The sequence below is a fragment of the Engystomops pustulosus genome, chromosome 1, assembly GCF_040894005.1.
Source record: "Engystomops pustulosus chromosome 1, aEngPut4.maternal, whole genome shotgun sequence".
Taxonomy (NCBI): domain Eukaryota; kingdom Metazoa; phylum Chordata; class Amphibia; order Anura; family Leptodactylidae; genus Engystomops; species Engystomops pustulosus.
The window spans coordinates 152,978,623-152,991,979 of NC_092411.1; the positions used below are offsets into that span (position 1 = coordinate 152,978,623).

Below are 13,357 nucleotides of genomic sequence, written 5' to 3' on the forward strand. Positions count from 1 at the left end.
AATCACATAAGAGGAATGGCAGGATATTCTGTAGTCACATTTAAATGTTTTTCCTGTACTAGTTATATTTTTTGTGTTCAATTACATTGCAACAATGATCCTGGTTTTGTTTTGTCTAGATATACCTATAGATTGAACTATTTGTTTCAGTGTGTTTGGTGCTTTGATCTTTTTAATTGATGCCCCTCTCCTACATGTAATTTTTGGATATGGAGGTATTATTTTTTCAATATGGGGTCTTGCAGTAGTATATGCTAGTGATTTTGAAGGATTTTTCTAATTGTCACATTTCCTTTATCGGACGTATTGATAAAATTGTAGGAGAAATAATATTCTTTCTTTATTAATTTTGCATCTTTTTGTGAGGACTTCCCAGGTTCTTTTCTATGCTTCTTATTGTTAAATGCCTTTTGAATAAGGGTTTGGGGGAAGCCTTTCTCAATAATTTCTTTTGTTTATAATTTTAGCTTGAGATTTATAATCTTTATCCAGTGTGATTCCCATTTTCCATTATATTCCTTTCCATTGGGGCATACAGTTTACATCAAACATCAATCCGATAAAAATATATTTTTTGGACTTAGAGATGTATGTACAGGCGGTCCCCTACTTAAGGACACCCGACTTACAGACGACTCATAGTTACAGACGGACCCCTCTGCCCACTGTGACCTCTGGTGAAGCTCTCTGGAGGCTTTACTATAGTCCCAGACTGCAATTATCAGCTGTAAGGTGTCTGTAATGAAGCTTTATTGATAATCCTTGGTCCAATTACATCAAAAAAATTTTAACTCCAATTGTCACTTGGGCAAAAAAAAAAATTTGTCTGGAGCTACAATGATAAAATATACAATTCCGACTTACATACAAATTCAACTTAAGAACAAACCTACAGAACCTATCTTGTACGTAACCCGGGGACTGCCTGTATAAGAAAATCATTATCAAAAACCATTTAATAAAGTCTACAGTAATGGATACCTAGATTATCAAAGTGCACATTATAACAAATTATTGAAAAATGTACCTTTCAGGCACTTTGCTTGCACCCAAAAAAAACTGCACACTAGATAAATATTATGATGGAACACAAAAAATATAACTTAACATTACAGTGTTCAGGAGAAACTTTTAATTGTAAATACAGAATATCCTGCGATTCCTCTTATGTGATTTATCTAATAAAATTCAGTGTGGCGTACAGTGTGTGGGTCGCATTATACAACCACTAAGAATGAGTAAACGGTCACCTTTTTAAAACAGCCTGTCAAGACATCGAATCTTGGAACATGAAAAATGTTTTCACAATATAAAAATCATTGAAATTGAACAAATCCCAAATGATGTTATTAATAGAAGAGAGAGGTTAAGGGGGTTGGCCACTCTTTAGCATAAATTGCCATGTGCCTTTACTGCCTTAATAATCCTGAATGCGCACCATTGATTCATCATCCCTGTGACAATGTGCTAATTGCACATTGTAATGAATGAGAAGTAAACTCCCAATATACTGCCATAATGCAGTATGGCAGTATATGGTAGGATCGAACAGACAACCTAGGGTTAAAGCATCCTAGGCGGTCTGAAAAATAGTTAAAAAAAGTTTTTAAAAAATTATAATAAAAAACATAAAAATTCAAATCACCCTCCTTTCCCTAGAAGTCATATAAATATAAATAAACAGCAAAAATCATAAACACATTAGGTATCACCAAATCCAAAAATGCCCCATCTATCAAAATATAATAACGGTTTTCCACTGCGTTTAGTTCTGATCTGTATTGGTTGACTAGTCATCTATGTTTGTATTGTCCAGTATTTGTCTTCGAGTTTGCACTTCATTTAGGGTAGGATGGGCAATTGGGTAGGGACAGTTGGGAAGCGGTTTTAGCCTTAAACTGGTATTCCCACAAAGACTTGTTTCTTATACGTACTCAGCACATCAAATTAAAACATTATCTAATTCACTGTTATTAACAAAAATGCAATATTTCACAGATATAAGTCCAACCTGTCTCACACAATTTCAGTTGCCCCTAGATCCAACCCTGTCACTTCAGACTTGGAGTTGGACACCATCTTGATTTTTGTGTGAGATTTTGCAGATGAGATTTCTGTGCCTTGTGCCTGTAGCCACACCCCCTAGAACGGAGCTCACAGACACATACACTGATTCACTTCCTGGCAGGAGAGACAAGCTGCAAACTACAAGGAGATAAGTCATCCGGGGGAAAGGGAATGCAGGCACATGTCCGTGAGACTGAGAACAGAGATGTAGTAGAGCTGACTCTGTAATAGGAATCTAATGGATCTCATGCATCTCTGATCTGTCACATCTCTCCGTCTATGTGTCAGTGCGTTAGTACAGAAGCCAGATGAATATATACACCTTGTACCCTGAGAGTACTAGAGAGTGATAGGAGCTAAAACAGCAATAACACTGAGTTGTTAAGTAAGGGGTTAAATTGATCCTAGGTCTCTTACCAGAGACATCTCTTAGTCCCCAGCTCCGGACAGAGGAGCATCTCTTTGGCCTGAGCCTTGCTCTGGGAGCACATGCTGCCACCACATACGCAGCTCCTAGGCCCCAGCACATCTTTTAGAACACACTGAGAGAAAGAGACAGTGTCTGTGCACCACTAGCACAGACACACATCTAATCCCAGGACAAGCTGCAGCTTCCACATCTGGACACAGCTTCATCCCAGCCAGCATTTACTTCCAGGCTGGTGAATCTATCCCTGAGGACATTCTCCACGACCACTCCAGTAATCCGGAATCCCTCCAGTAATCCGGCATCTGTTCTGAAATCGTTTGGCCCGTTGCCTGCAGTTGTTCCAAAAAAGAACCGTGAGTTACTTTTGCACAGCGTTGCCTCCATCTGATCCCTGAATAAGGCTGTTACCACCAAGGGCTCCCCCATCCATTACCCAGGGACATATACAACGGACACTAAGGGGTTGCCCCAGGTAGATTCAAGTACATCAGCCTCTCCCTCTACATTTTCTTGCACACACCACCTGCTGGATACCTGCCAGACTGTAGGACAGCCCTCTGCAAGTGACCACAGCACGCCCTAGGCCGCAACCGCCAGCCACTCCAATATTCTGGGCACCGGCTGCCTCCAGGGCACCAAGAAAAAGGCTAGGGCCCGGTGGGGAAATGTTGCATAAGTGCTTGGCTTGCAACGGAATTTAAATGTTAAATCCTGCGGTTTGTCCGAATCCTCTAACGGCCCAGCCCCCCCCCCCCCCATTTCTGTTGCATGAAAGCCGGTGTCAATGCGCCAAAATCCGATTTCGGGGGTGACACAATCCCCGGAGCGATCCCTGAAAAGTTGGGAAACCAGACGAAAATGCCCTTAGTAAATAAGCCCCAGAATGTTTTTGTATCTTATACTATTTTAGCAAACAAAAATATAAGGAAAGTATTTGCTTATGTGTCCTCAAATTAAGAGCGACAATTAATACATCCCCAAATTCACAAGGACACAGTAGCACTCTGCACACCCAATAGACTTAAATAACTTATTAGTTCATAGCTACTCAACAAACATAAATGCATATATGCAATTAAAAAGGATCTGACCATGGTCCATAATAAGACTCGTCTGTCATACAGGGTTTCCCCTTCACATAGTAATAGCTCAAGGATCCAATACATACAGAATAAATACATCAGATGTATCAATACATTTCATAGACAACAATATACCCAATACCCAATTACCTATAATATTGTTTATGGGGTCTCCCTTTATCTCTTGGACCCTGTGTATTGGTATATGTATTTAGTATATCTAGTAAAAAAAATTCTATAATACTTAGGGACTGGTAGCCCTGAGATATTTTCTGTGAAGGACAACCCCTGTATGGCAGATGAGTCTTATCTGCCACTTTGCACCCCTGCTGTGTGCTCACTTTCTTAGGTTCCCAAATTGTGAGCTATAACTTTTTTATTTTTCCTTTTTAGCAGAAGATTATGTTTTATTAAGAACTATTATGAAGTACATGCAATTATTATTATTATTATATTGACCTTAAAGGGCACATGTCACTGGAGAATAAAATCTAGATCCAGCATTTTAGCTGATCAACGTGCATGCTTCGAAAAGCAGTGCACGCAAAGGATGTGCTTTCCCTCCGTGTAGACAGTGGTTGGATCTCCTGTGATCATGCTCCCAAGAGAAGATGATGGGAAGCACGTTATCACTAAGGTACTGGCGTAGTGCACTCATAGGAGACAAGTCAAGAGAGCAATGACCTGCAACTGTACCCCATACAACAACAGGCAAACAGCTAAAGCAGGTGATCCCTGAGAATCTGATACAACAGATAGCAAGGTTCGGGGTGAACAACAGAACTGTCAATTAGAAATAGATGAATCCATAGAAAAAGGAAAACAGCCACTCACCAATACAATACCACTTCTTTATTCAGGCCAAAACAGGGTAAACGATAGGTGCTGGACACGCCACAGAACAACGGGCCGTTTCGTGCTGCATGCGCTTTTCAAGACTGCACAATTTTTTTTCTATAGCTTTAACTCCTTTAACTGTACATCATGGTGCATTTAAGGATGCATAGCAAGAACTCACACTGTGTGCACTCAACATATAGGCCAGTGTCTGCTTTAATATATTCAAACACCTGACGTTAGTCAAAGCTTACAACCTGGAAAAAAAAGTAAAGAACAATTATTGGAAGGTTAAAAAGAAATATTTCAAAGAAAATATCTATATTGTAGTATGTTCTGTCAGTTTTACAGCTTGCCTATTAAACCAAGCTTATGTGTGGGCCTAATGGGATCTGTAATTGACAGACCGATAGACCATAAACAGGCCTTCAGTTGCTATGGCAACCCCACCATCGCATTCTATGGGTCATGGGCCGTAACAAGGAACATCTTCCCTCTGTCTGTATCCATAGCTGCTGTGGTCAATGGTCACTGGTGGAGCTTTCTTTGATCCAACTCTGTGTTACAGCAGTCTTCCTGCTGCAGATGCTAATACATTGACAGTATCTGCAGAATCTGCAGAATGAGCATGTTTGTAATCTGGCCTTATTTGTCCACTTACCAAGATGAGTATGCTGATCCTTAATTGATAAATAAATAAGCAGCTTATTCTGAACTCATAAGGTATGATATTTTATGTACAATAGTGGTATAATTCTATTTAGGATCAGGTCTCTTTAATTGCAGTGTCTGTGTTCACATAAATTAACATGCAGCCATGCTGACCCATGCTGTTGTCCCTGCTGCTTGGGCGACTTCCTCTTCCTCGGCCTCATGTTGTCACTGGACCCTCAATGTCAGATAAGAACTTTGCAAGTAGTGCCTCCATTAGTGTAAGCTTTTACTTTCTCATTTTGTATAATTCTCTAGTGGTGAAATCAAGGATGCTATGTTATCCTTATGCGGGGAACAAGAAGGGTGGCCACCCAGGAATCTGCATTGCTGATGCAGGAAAGTCAGCATTTGTTGTGTTGGAACATGCAATGGCTCATGAGAGCAAGGGTGCCAAGATGCAAGGACAAGTTCCTATATGTGAATTAACTCTCTGTCACATCCCCACTTGCCACTCTCAAGGGACATCTATTAGCTGCGCTGGATACCACCCCCGTTTGAGGAAATCTCCTTCTCTTCCTCAAAAATAGTCCCCTGGCTGGGCATTGGTGTACCTAGCCACTGTTGGATCAGCAATCCACCACGCAAGCCATGTGTAGATTGGCATAACACCTCCTCTGCAAGTTTCTCATTTTCTAAAAAGGTTGTTTTTATAAATAGTTTCAGTTGATCCAGGGAGTTAAGCTATGGGTTGAGAGGGAATTTTTTTCCTACTTTGTGCAGCGTGTGGCATTTCATCCAGACAGATGAGTTTCAATACGGCCTGCTGCCGTTTCCCCATGGCGTTGCTGAAACTGGTGGTTTTGCGCTGTATGTGCTTTCTCAAGCCTGTGAGAGTAGTGCACTCTCTATAGCTTTAACCTCTTTAATTGTACTTTGATTCCTGCATTGGGCCCAGCCACCACTATATTAACTCAGTGGGCAGTTAAAGAGATGTAACATCCCTTCCCTTGCTTACATGTTAAACGTATGAGTTATGATGTACACCTTGCAATTATTGGCATTGCACAGTGCACACCTTATTTTCTCCACAACCAAGTGGTGAGACAGCCACTGCCATACATTTTCAAAGCTGTCTAGAATGGTAACTTTTCAAAGGCCTGAAATTTTGAAACTGTCCCAGTAACAACAAGGGCTTATGAGCGAGATGGGTCAAAGATTCTGAACGCTTCCCTGGGATAGTGTGACAAGCTTGGTAGTGTAGTGGTGTCACATCCTCCCTTAGCAGGGAGACAAGTGGTTTTGTCACTTCGGAGGCAGAAGTAGAGGCTTAGACAACTGCACACCTTATTTTCTCCACAACCAAGTGGTGAGACAGCCACTGCCATACATTTTTTAAAGCTGTCTAGAATGGTAACTTTTTAAAGGCCTGACATTTTGAAACTGTCCCAGTAATAACAAGGGCTTATGAGTGAGATGGGTCAAAGATTCTGAACGCTTCCCTGGGATAGTGTGACAAGCTTGGTAGTGTAGTGGTGTCACATCCTCCCTTAGCAGGGAGACAAGTGGTTTTGTCACTTCGGAGGCAGAAGTAGAGGCTTAGACAACTGCACACCTTATTTTCTCCACAACCAAGTGGTGAGACAGCCACTGCCATACATTTTTAAAGCTGTCTAGAATGGAAACTTTTTAAAGGCCTGACATTTTGAAACTGTCCCAGTAACAACAAGGGCTTATGAGCGTGATGGGTCAAAGATCCACTTGTTTGCTGGATAGAGAGCTGAACGCTTCCATGGGATAGTGTGACAAGCTTAGTAGTGTAGTGGTGTCACATCCTCCCTTAGCAGGGAGACAAGTGGTTTTGGTCACTTGGGAGGCAGAAGTAGAGGCTTAGACAACTGAAGCAGCACCCCACCAGTGAGCTCATCCAGCCATTGTGTGCTCAGGCCCGTGCACGATAGGCAGTAGCATGTGACATTGTAGCTATGTGCTGCCCATGTGTCTTTGCACCCTTCCACATCATCAACTGGCTACCTAAGGCTTTGTGACAACCATCTCTTCCTACGAACTATCATTGCCTTTGCTCCATGTTGGGTCTAGGACTTTGCCATCACAGCTCAGATCTTGTTTCACCAAGCCCTTACTGCTGCTCTCCTTGTCTGTATCCACTTTTGCAGAAAGATGCAGAAGTAGGTACTTTGGTTTCATATTTATGGTAGATGTATGTCATGGTCACCAGTCCTCTTCCTCATCCTCCAACACAATTGGTTGGGCATCTTGGAACATGTGTTTTTTTTTTTATTCTAATTACTTTCCCTGGACCATTTTAGTCAGGGCAACTGTCCTTTTACTACTCTCATTTTCAGCCCTCTACCCGTTACTATCCACATTTTTGGGGTTTTTAAATTTGCGGACCCGTTGAATTCAATAGGGCTGTGTTCAGGTTCAAGTTCCTGCCAAAGTCCGGAACCCAAGCCGAATTTTCCACCAAGATTCGGGTACACTTGACAGACTCGAACTACACCCAACCCGCTCTTCACTAATCATGACACCAGGGGACAAGATCTATAAGAGAGGTCATCTGCAGTTTTTGGTACTTGTATGATGCATGACAATAAAAGTGAAGTGACTAAAGAACAATGCCAAACATTGCTTAGCATTATCCAAATACAGTAAAGGCTCATCAAACTGATGTTTAGCTCCCTCAAGGAAGTTTCTCCACTCCATGAATGGCCATTTGATGGCATTAGAAGTTCACAATTATTGACGCTACAGTTGTGTTCAGAGGGGGAAAACTTCCTGCAGAAGAAGGCCACCAGTTGTAGGCAAGTTTGAGACTCGGGACCTTGAGGTTAAACAGCTTCCAGCCTTATATCTGAAGCGTCAACTTCCACCACAAATGGATGATTTAAATTAGGATTTGCATGAACCAGTGCATATGAACATTTATAGTGGACATAAGCTAGCTGTACGAACAGCTACTAGTAGACGATCAACTCACCCCTCCTCTTCTCCAGTCGGCCATAAGCTACACTCTAGTTACGGTCTAGGCATTGCATATGTTCGTGTGTAAGGGGCCTTACTCTATGATCCCTTCAATAAAGTTTATTATTGATTGAGATAGCAGTGAGGGAAGCACAGCTTGGTCAGTTGTATTATTTGGGCTATATAAGATATATATTGGAGGCTTAGTATGGTAAGTTCGATGTAAGGGGTTTATCTCTTAAATGCAGGGGGTATGGTTTATCTTATATTAAGTGGGTATAGGATATATTTCAATATACTAAGAGATAACAGTTGGGTAATATATGAAGGGACATCACAACCTGGTCAGTTGTATTGTAAGGGTGATATAAGACAAATGCAGTGGGAATAGAGTAGTCAGTTGAGAGGGGTAGATATTATTTAGAAGCACAGTAAAGGACATGTGTATTGTCATTCACAGATTGTCAGTGAGTCAAGTCTGCCTTTGATTGCAAACCAGTGTTGCCAGGATGGGTTGTGCCAAATGTAGTCAGCAACTTTTGATTGTAGTGAATGTGCTTTTTTGGAATTTGTCATGTATGTAAAGTCTATGGGCTTGGTCTTCTGGTTTTTCTACTGTATCAAACATTTCTTAAAAACACACGATGGGGCAGATTTATCAAATGTCGGAAAGTCAGAATATTTCCAGTTGCCCATGGCAACCAATCACAGCTCAGTTTTCATTTTACCAGTGCTCACGAATATTTTAAAGTGGAGCTGTGATTGGTTGCCATGGGCAACTGGAAATATTCTGACTTTCAGACACTTGATAAATCTGCCCCATAATGTTTTAAGTTAATGGTCCACAACAGCCTGAAGGAAATCTACCATCAAAATCAAGCATAATAAACCAATCTTCTTATATTTGTTATGCCTCCTTCCTTCTAAAAGCAACCTTTAAATTATGCTGATGAGCCAGAAAGACTCTGGGGGATGTTACCAGAGCCCCTCTGTGATGTAGCTACAGTCCTGCCTTCTCCCATGCACCCTTGGCACTTCCCCCTCCATCTGCCTGTTGTTATCTCATAGCAGCAGTGAGTTTTAGCACACCGTGGGATGGGGGAATTCCCCTACACAGTGTAAGAGCATGTGAAACCAAAGCATGGAGGGGCTCTGGTACAGCACGGTACCTGGATTTATGAGTAAGTGCCCCTGATTTGTCATGCTTGATTTTGATGGTAGATTTCCTTTAAACCCTATCCTTACTTTCAAGAGCAGTAAAGAACTTACAGTAATGTACAAGTCATCTTACTGTTAATTTAAAATTATAGTTATGAAAAAGTGTCATTTTCAACTATGTTTTTAATAATCTGTTTATCTTTACAGCTCCACCATCCTTCTCAAGGATTCCGCTTTGGCACAGTGTGGGAAAGCAGTGCAGAACAATACATTAAAAAAAGTTTCCCTGAAATCCACAACTATATGCGAAGGTTCAGTGTCCCATCCACATCCGATGGAGTCCGCATGTTAAAGTGAGGAGGCATTTCAGTGACAGGGTGGGCACAACTGTTAGATAATTTGACATTTTTGGGGAAGTAGGTTTTTTTGGATTCAACAACATCCATTAACATCATTGGATAACTAGATAGTAAACAATGATAACAATGATAATGCATTGATTGTTATTTTACTTTGGGAAGTAAGGGAAGTGCTACCAGCACAAACATGAACAGGCCTAAGGCAGCAGGACTATTTAATGTTATTAAATATGTAATGTTTGTGAACAAAAGGAAACATGCTATTACATATGCATAAAATGCTATCAAACAGAAGCAAAACAGAGATTAAAAGCTCAGACTGGCCAAATATCAGTTTAAATATGTATTCATAGCCAACTAAGATAAGATAATGTACAGGCGGTCCCCTACTTAAGAACACCTGGCTTACAGACGACCCCTAGTTACAAACGCTCCTCTGGATCTTGTTAATTTACTGTCCTTTAGCCCTAGACTACAATGATCAGCTGTAACAGTTATAGGTGTCTGCAATTAATTTATTGTTAAGCCAGGTTCTTATCACAACCAAACATTTTTAAATTCCAATTCTCAAAAAAAAAATTGGCTGTGGTTACAATTATAAAATATACAGTTCCGACTTACATACAAATTCAACTTAAGAACAAACCTACAGAGGTTAGCCCTTAAAAACAACTAAACCCCATTTACAGCATAAGAGGTAAGCTGCAAATCTCTGGAAGGCGGACTATACTGTTATAGTCAGACAGGCATGCGGCCTCCTTATTTTTATATATTTTTGTTTAATCCATAAATTAAAAGTCCTTTTTTAAAAACAAAATTATGTGGTACCCAATATCTTAAAATATCTTAATATCTGTTATAGCTTATTTATTCTGATTTGGAAAGGTTGATTACCTGCAAAGTGAGACAACTCTAGCTGCCAGCAGCCACTGCTATATGTCATTTAAAGGAAACCCACCATTAGAAATCTACCTATTAAGGTAGATCTTATGGTAGGTTCTATTTAATAAACTAAAACCTGATGTAGAGTTTGGCCTGATCCTGATCTGGCACTGAAGTTGCACAATATGTGACATTATTTTCATAAGGGAATACTATATTCAACAGCCCCATATATTTGCAGCCACCATCTTGATTTTCAGATTATTTGAGTTATGTTCCCTTTTTTCTCCAATTTATTTTTAATAATACAAATCTAAATTAGAATTTACAATTTTTTTTCTATTATGGGCTACAATTGGTTACCTAATAGGTTTAGATGGCGGCTCAATGTGCATCTCTTATATAGGCAGTCCCCGGGTTATGGACAGGATAGGTTCTGTAAATTGACTCACATGGAATATAGAAATGATGATTTATAATTTGCAAGTTAGTGATTTGCAATTTTTATCACAGTCTGATTTCATTTTTCGGCTTCTGGTGCTATAACGTTTAGTGTTATGTTGTTTTTACATTCAGAGAGACACATACTAGTTTATGAATATTTGGTGCATATCAGATTAAAGGAATTTCTTTAGTATTATGGGAAAGGGAACTTGTCAGCTGTTTTTTCTACCCTAACCATCCCCAACATGTACAGCATAAAGTAGTGACCTTTACTATGGTGCCCCTCACTAGGCTTCTGAAATGTCAAGCTTTATAGCCTAGGATCAGCATGTGCCTTTCCCAAACTAGTCATTGAGGCAGGGAGCAGTTTTAAATCACACAAGATTGAGGGTCCTTAACACTTAATAAAGTGAAGAAGCTCTCTGCCCCTACCTACTAGTATGTTTTGGAGTGTGGGAGGAAACAGGAGGACCGGGAGGAAACCCACCCAAACATGGAGAGAACATACATACTATTCACAGATGTGACTTGAACCCAGGACACCAGTGCTGCAAGGCTGTAGTGCTGACCACTGAGCCACCATGGAGGGTGCAATCACATGCATTCCCTCAGGGTAACGTCACATGTGCCATTTACATTATGTTTTGAAACACAATTCAACAGCTGTCAAGAGGAGATTTGCCTTATTGCATCAAGTTTACATGTTAACTTGATGCAAACACATTGATCAACATTTATGAAGCAATCTGCACAGTATTCTGGCATCATAATTAGAACACTTTGTGACTTTATTAAATAGTTTTGCAGGCTCTTAGTTAATCGGGTCTGTTTTTAGGATGTGAACACAGTTTTTTTTTTGTGCACTTTGATTCAAGCTGTTGCAACACAATTGTGTCAAATTGCAGTAATGTAGAAAGAACTAAGAACACACACTTAAACATAAACAGTTTTCAGAAGTGTTGGGCAAAATGCAACCGTGCAAAAAAAAACACAAGCACCACACATTTTTTTTAGTGAAAACTGGGACAAAAAACTGCAGCAGACACAACAATATATCTGGGCCAATGCGTTTACACTGCGTTAACACGCAAATGCAATGCAATCGGGCAACTCTCATCTCCAAAGTTGTTAAATTGCGTTTCAAAAACCAATGTACACTTCACGTGTGATGGCAACCTCCAGAACAAAAAGCGTAGTGTGGTCATAGAAAGGTCAAAATTTGATGCTTTGCATGTGTGGGCTCAGTTCCCTTTAATTCAAGGAATAACTTGGAGGCTATGTAAAAACAGCAACCAAAGCATATCTTCTTTTTGTAGGACAGACCCCCCTACATTAAATGCTTTTATTATGGATAAAGCTTTGTTGGATTATGAAGTTTCCATAGACTCAGACTGCAAGTTGCTGACAGTGGGAAAACCCTTTGCCATTGAAGGTAAAAAATAACTTTCTAAAAGATTTTTTTAAAAATATAAACAAAAAGACACATAGATCACATGTTCTATTTCTACTCAGGTTATGGAATTGGCCTGCCCCAAAACTCTGCCCTAACTTCTAATATATCTGAGTTCATAAGTCGCTATAAGTCATCTGGATTCATGGACACTCTACACGACAAGTGGTACAAAATGGTGCCATGTGGGAAGCGGGTGTTTGCTGTGACTGAGGTAATGCTACATATCTTTTTATATACTGCAGTTTTGTTTATCAGTTAATAATTATTAAAAGTAGGTTATTATGTTTTAATTAAAGGCAAATAACAGAAGGGAACCTTCCATACATGTATCCCTATAAGGAAGAGAAGGTGGCCTTTAGTATTTTGTTTCTATTATGCCCTTCTATAACGGGAATTACAAAGGCAGTGTGAAATTCAAGTCGTTGCTCATAGCCGAATTTGGTCTGACACACTTGCTCTTTGCTGTTGCAGGATTTACCAGACCGAATGTTGAGTCACTGGGGCATATTTATCAGGACCTCTGCGCACCGCCAGTGGCGCAGAGGCCCTGAAATAATTGCAAATGCTAGCTTATTGCTAGCTTTTGCAATTATTTTCCCCAATCCGCCACCTTCACGCCAGTGGGGCGTGAAGGGGGGGCGCGGCCGGACGGGAGTGGGCCGGCGCGGGGCGTTACTGTCCCCGCGCCTGCGCACTCGCTGCTGCCGGCGACTTTTCATAGGTGAAAAGTCGCCTGGCGTAGGATAAACGCTGCGCAACTGGCAGCCTGATACATCAAGAGGCAGAAGCCTCTTGATGTATAGGGCTGCGAATTCGCAGCGGCGGGGTGATCATACGCTGGCGCACGAGCGCCAGTGTATGATAAATATCCCCCACTGGGCGTATTTTTTTTCCCCACAAAAGCTAGTTTGGTGTAAATGTGCGGGTTTTTTTTCTGGTGCATGATACTGTTACATTTTTGCGACCTCTACATTTTGCACATTGCACAGTTTAAAACATTCTGCAACAC

General features: G+C 40.7%; 1 protein-coding gene across 1 annotated transcript in view; it reads left to right on the plus strand.

Annotated features, from left to right (window-relative positions):
* GRIN3B (glutamate ionotropic receptor NMDA type subunit 3B) overlaps window positions 1-13,357 on the plus strand; it is a 76,066-nt gene that overhangs the window by 24,785 nt on the left and 37,924 nt on the right. Inside the window, exons 4-6 of the mRNA XM_072111385.1 lie at window positions 9,418-9,563; window positions 12,212-12,327; window positions 12,408-12,559. Of these exons, the coding sequence (XP_071967486.1) occupies window positions 9,418-9,563; window positions 12,212-12,327; window positions 12,408-12,559 (414 nt within the window). The remainder of the gene's footprint in view (window positions 1-9,417; window positions 9,564-12,211; window positions 12,328-12,407; window positions 12,560-13,357) is intronic.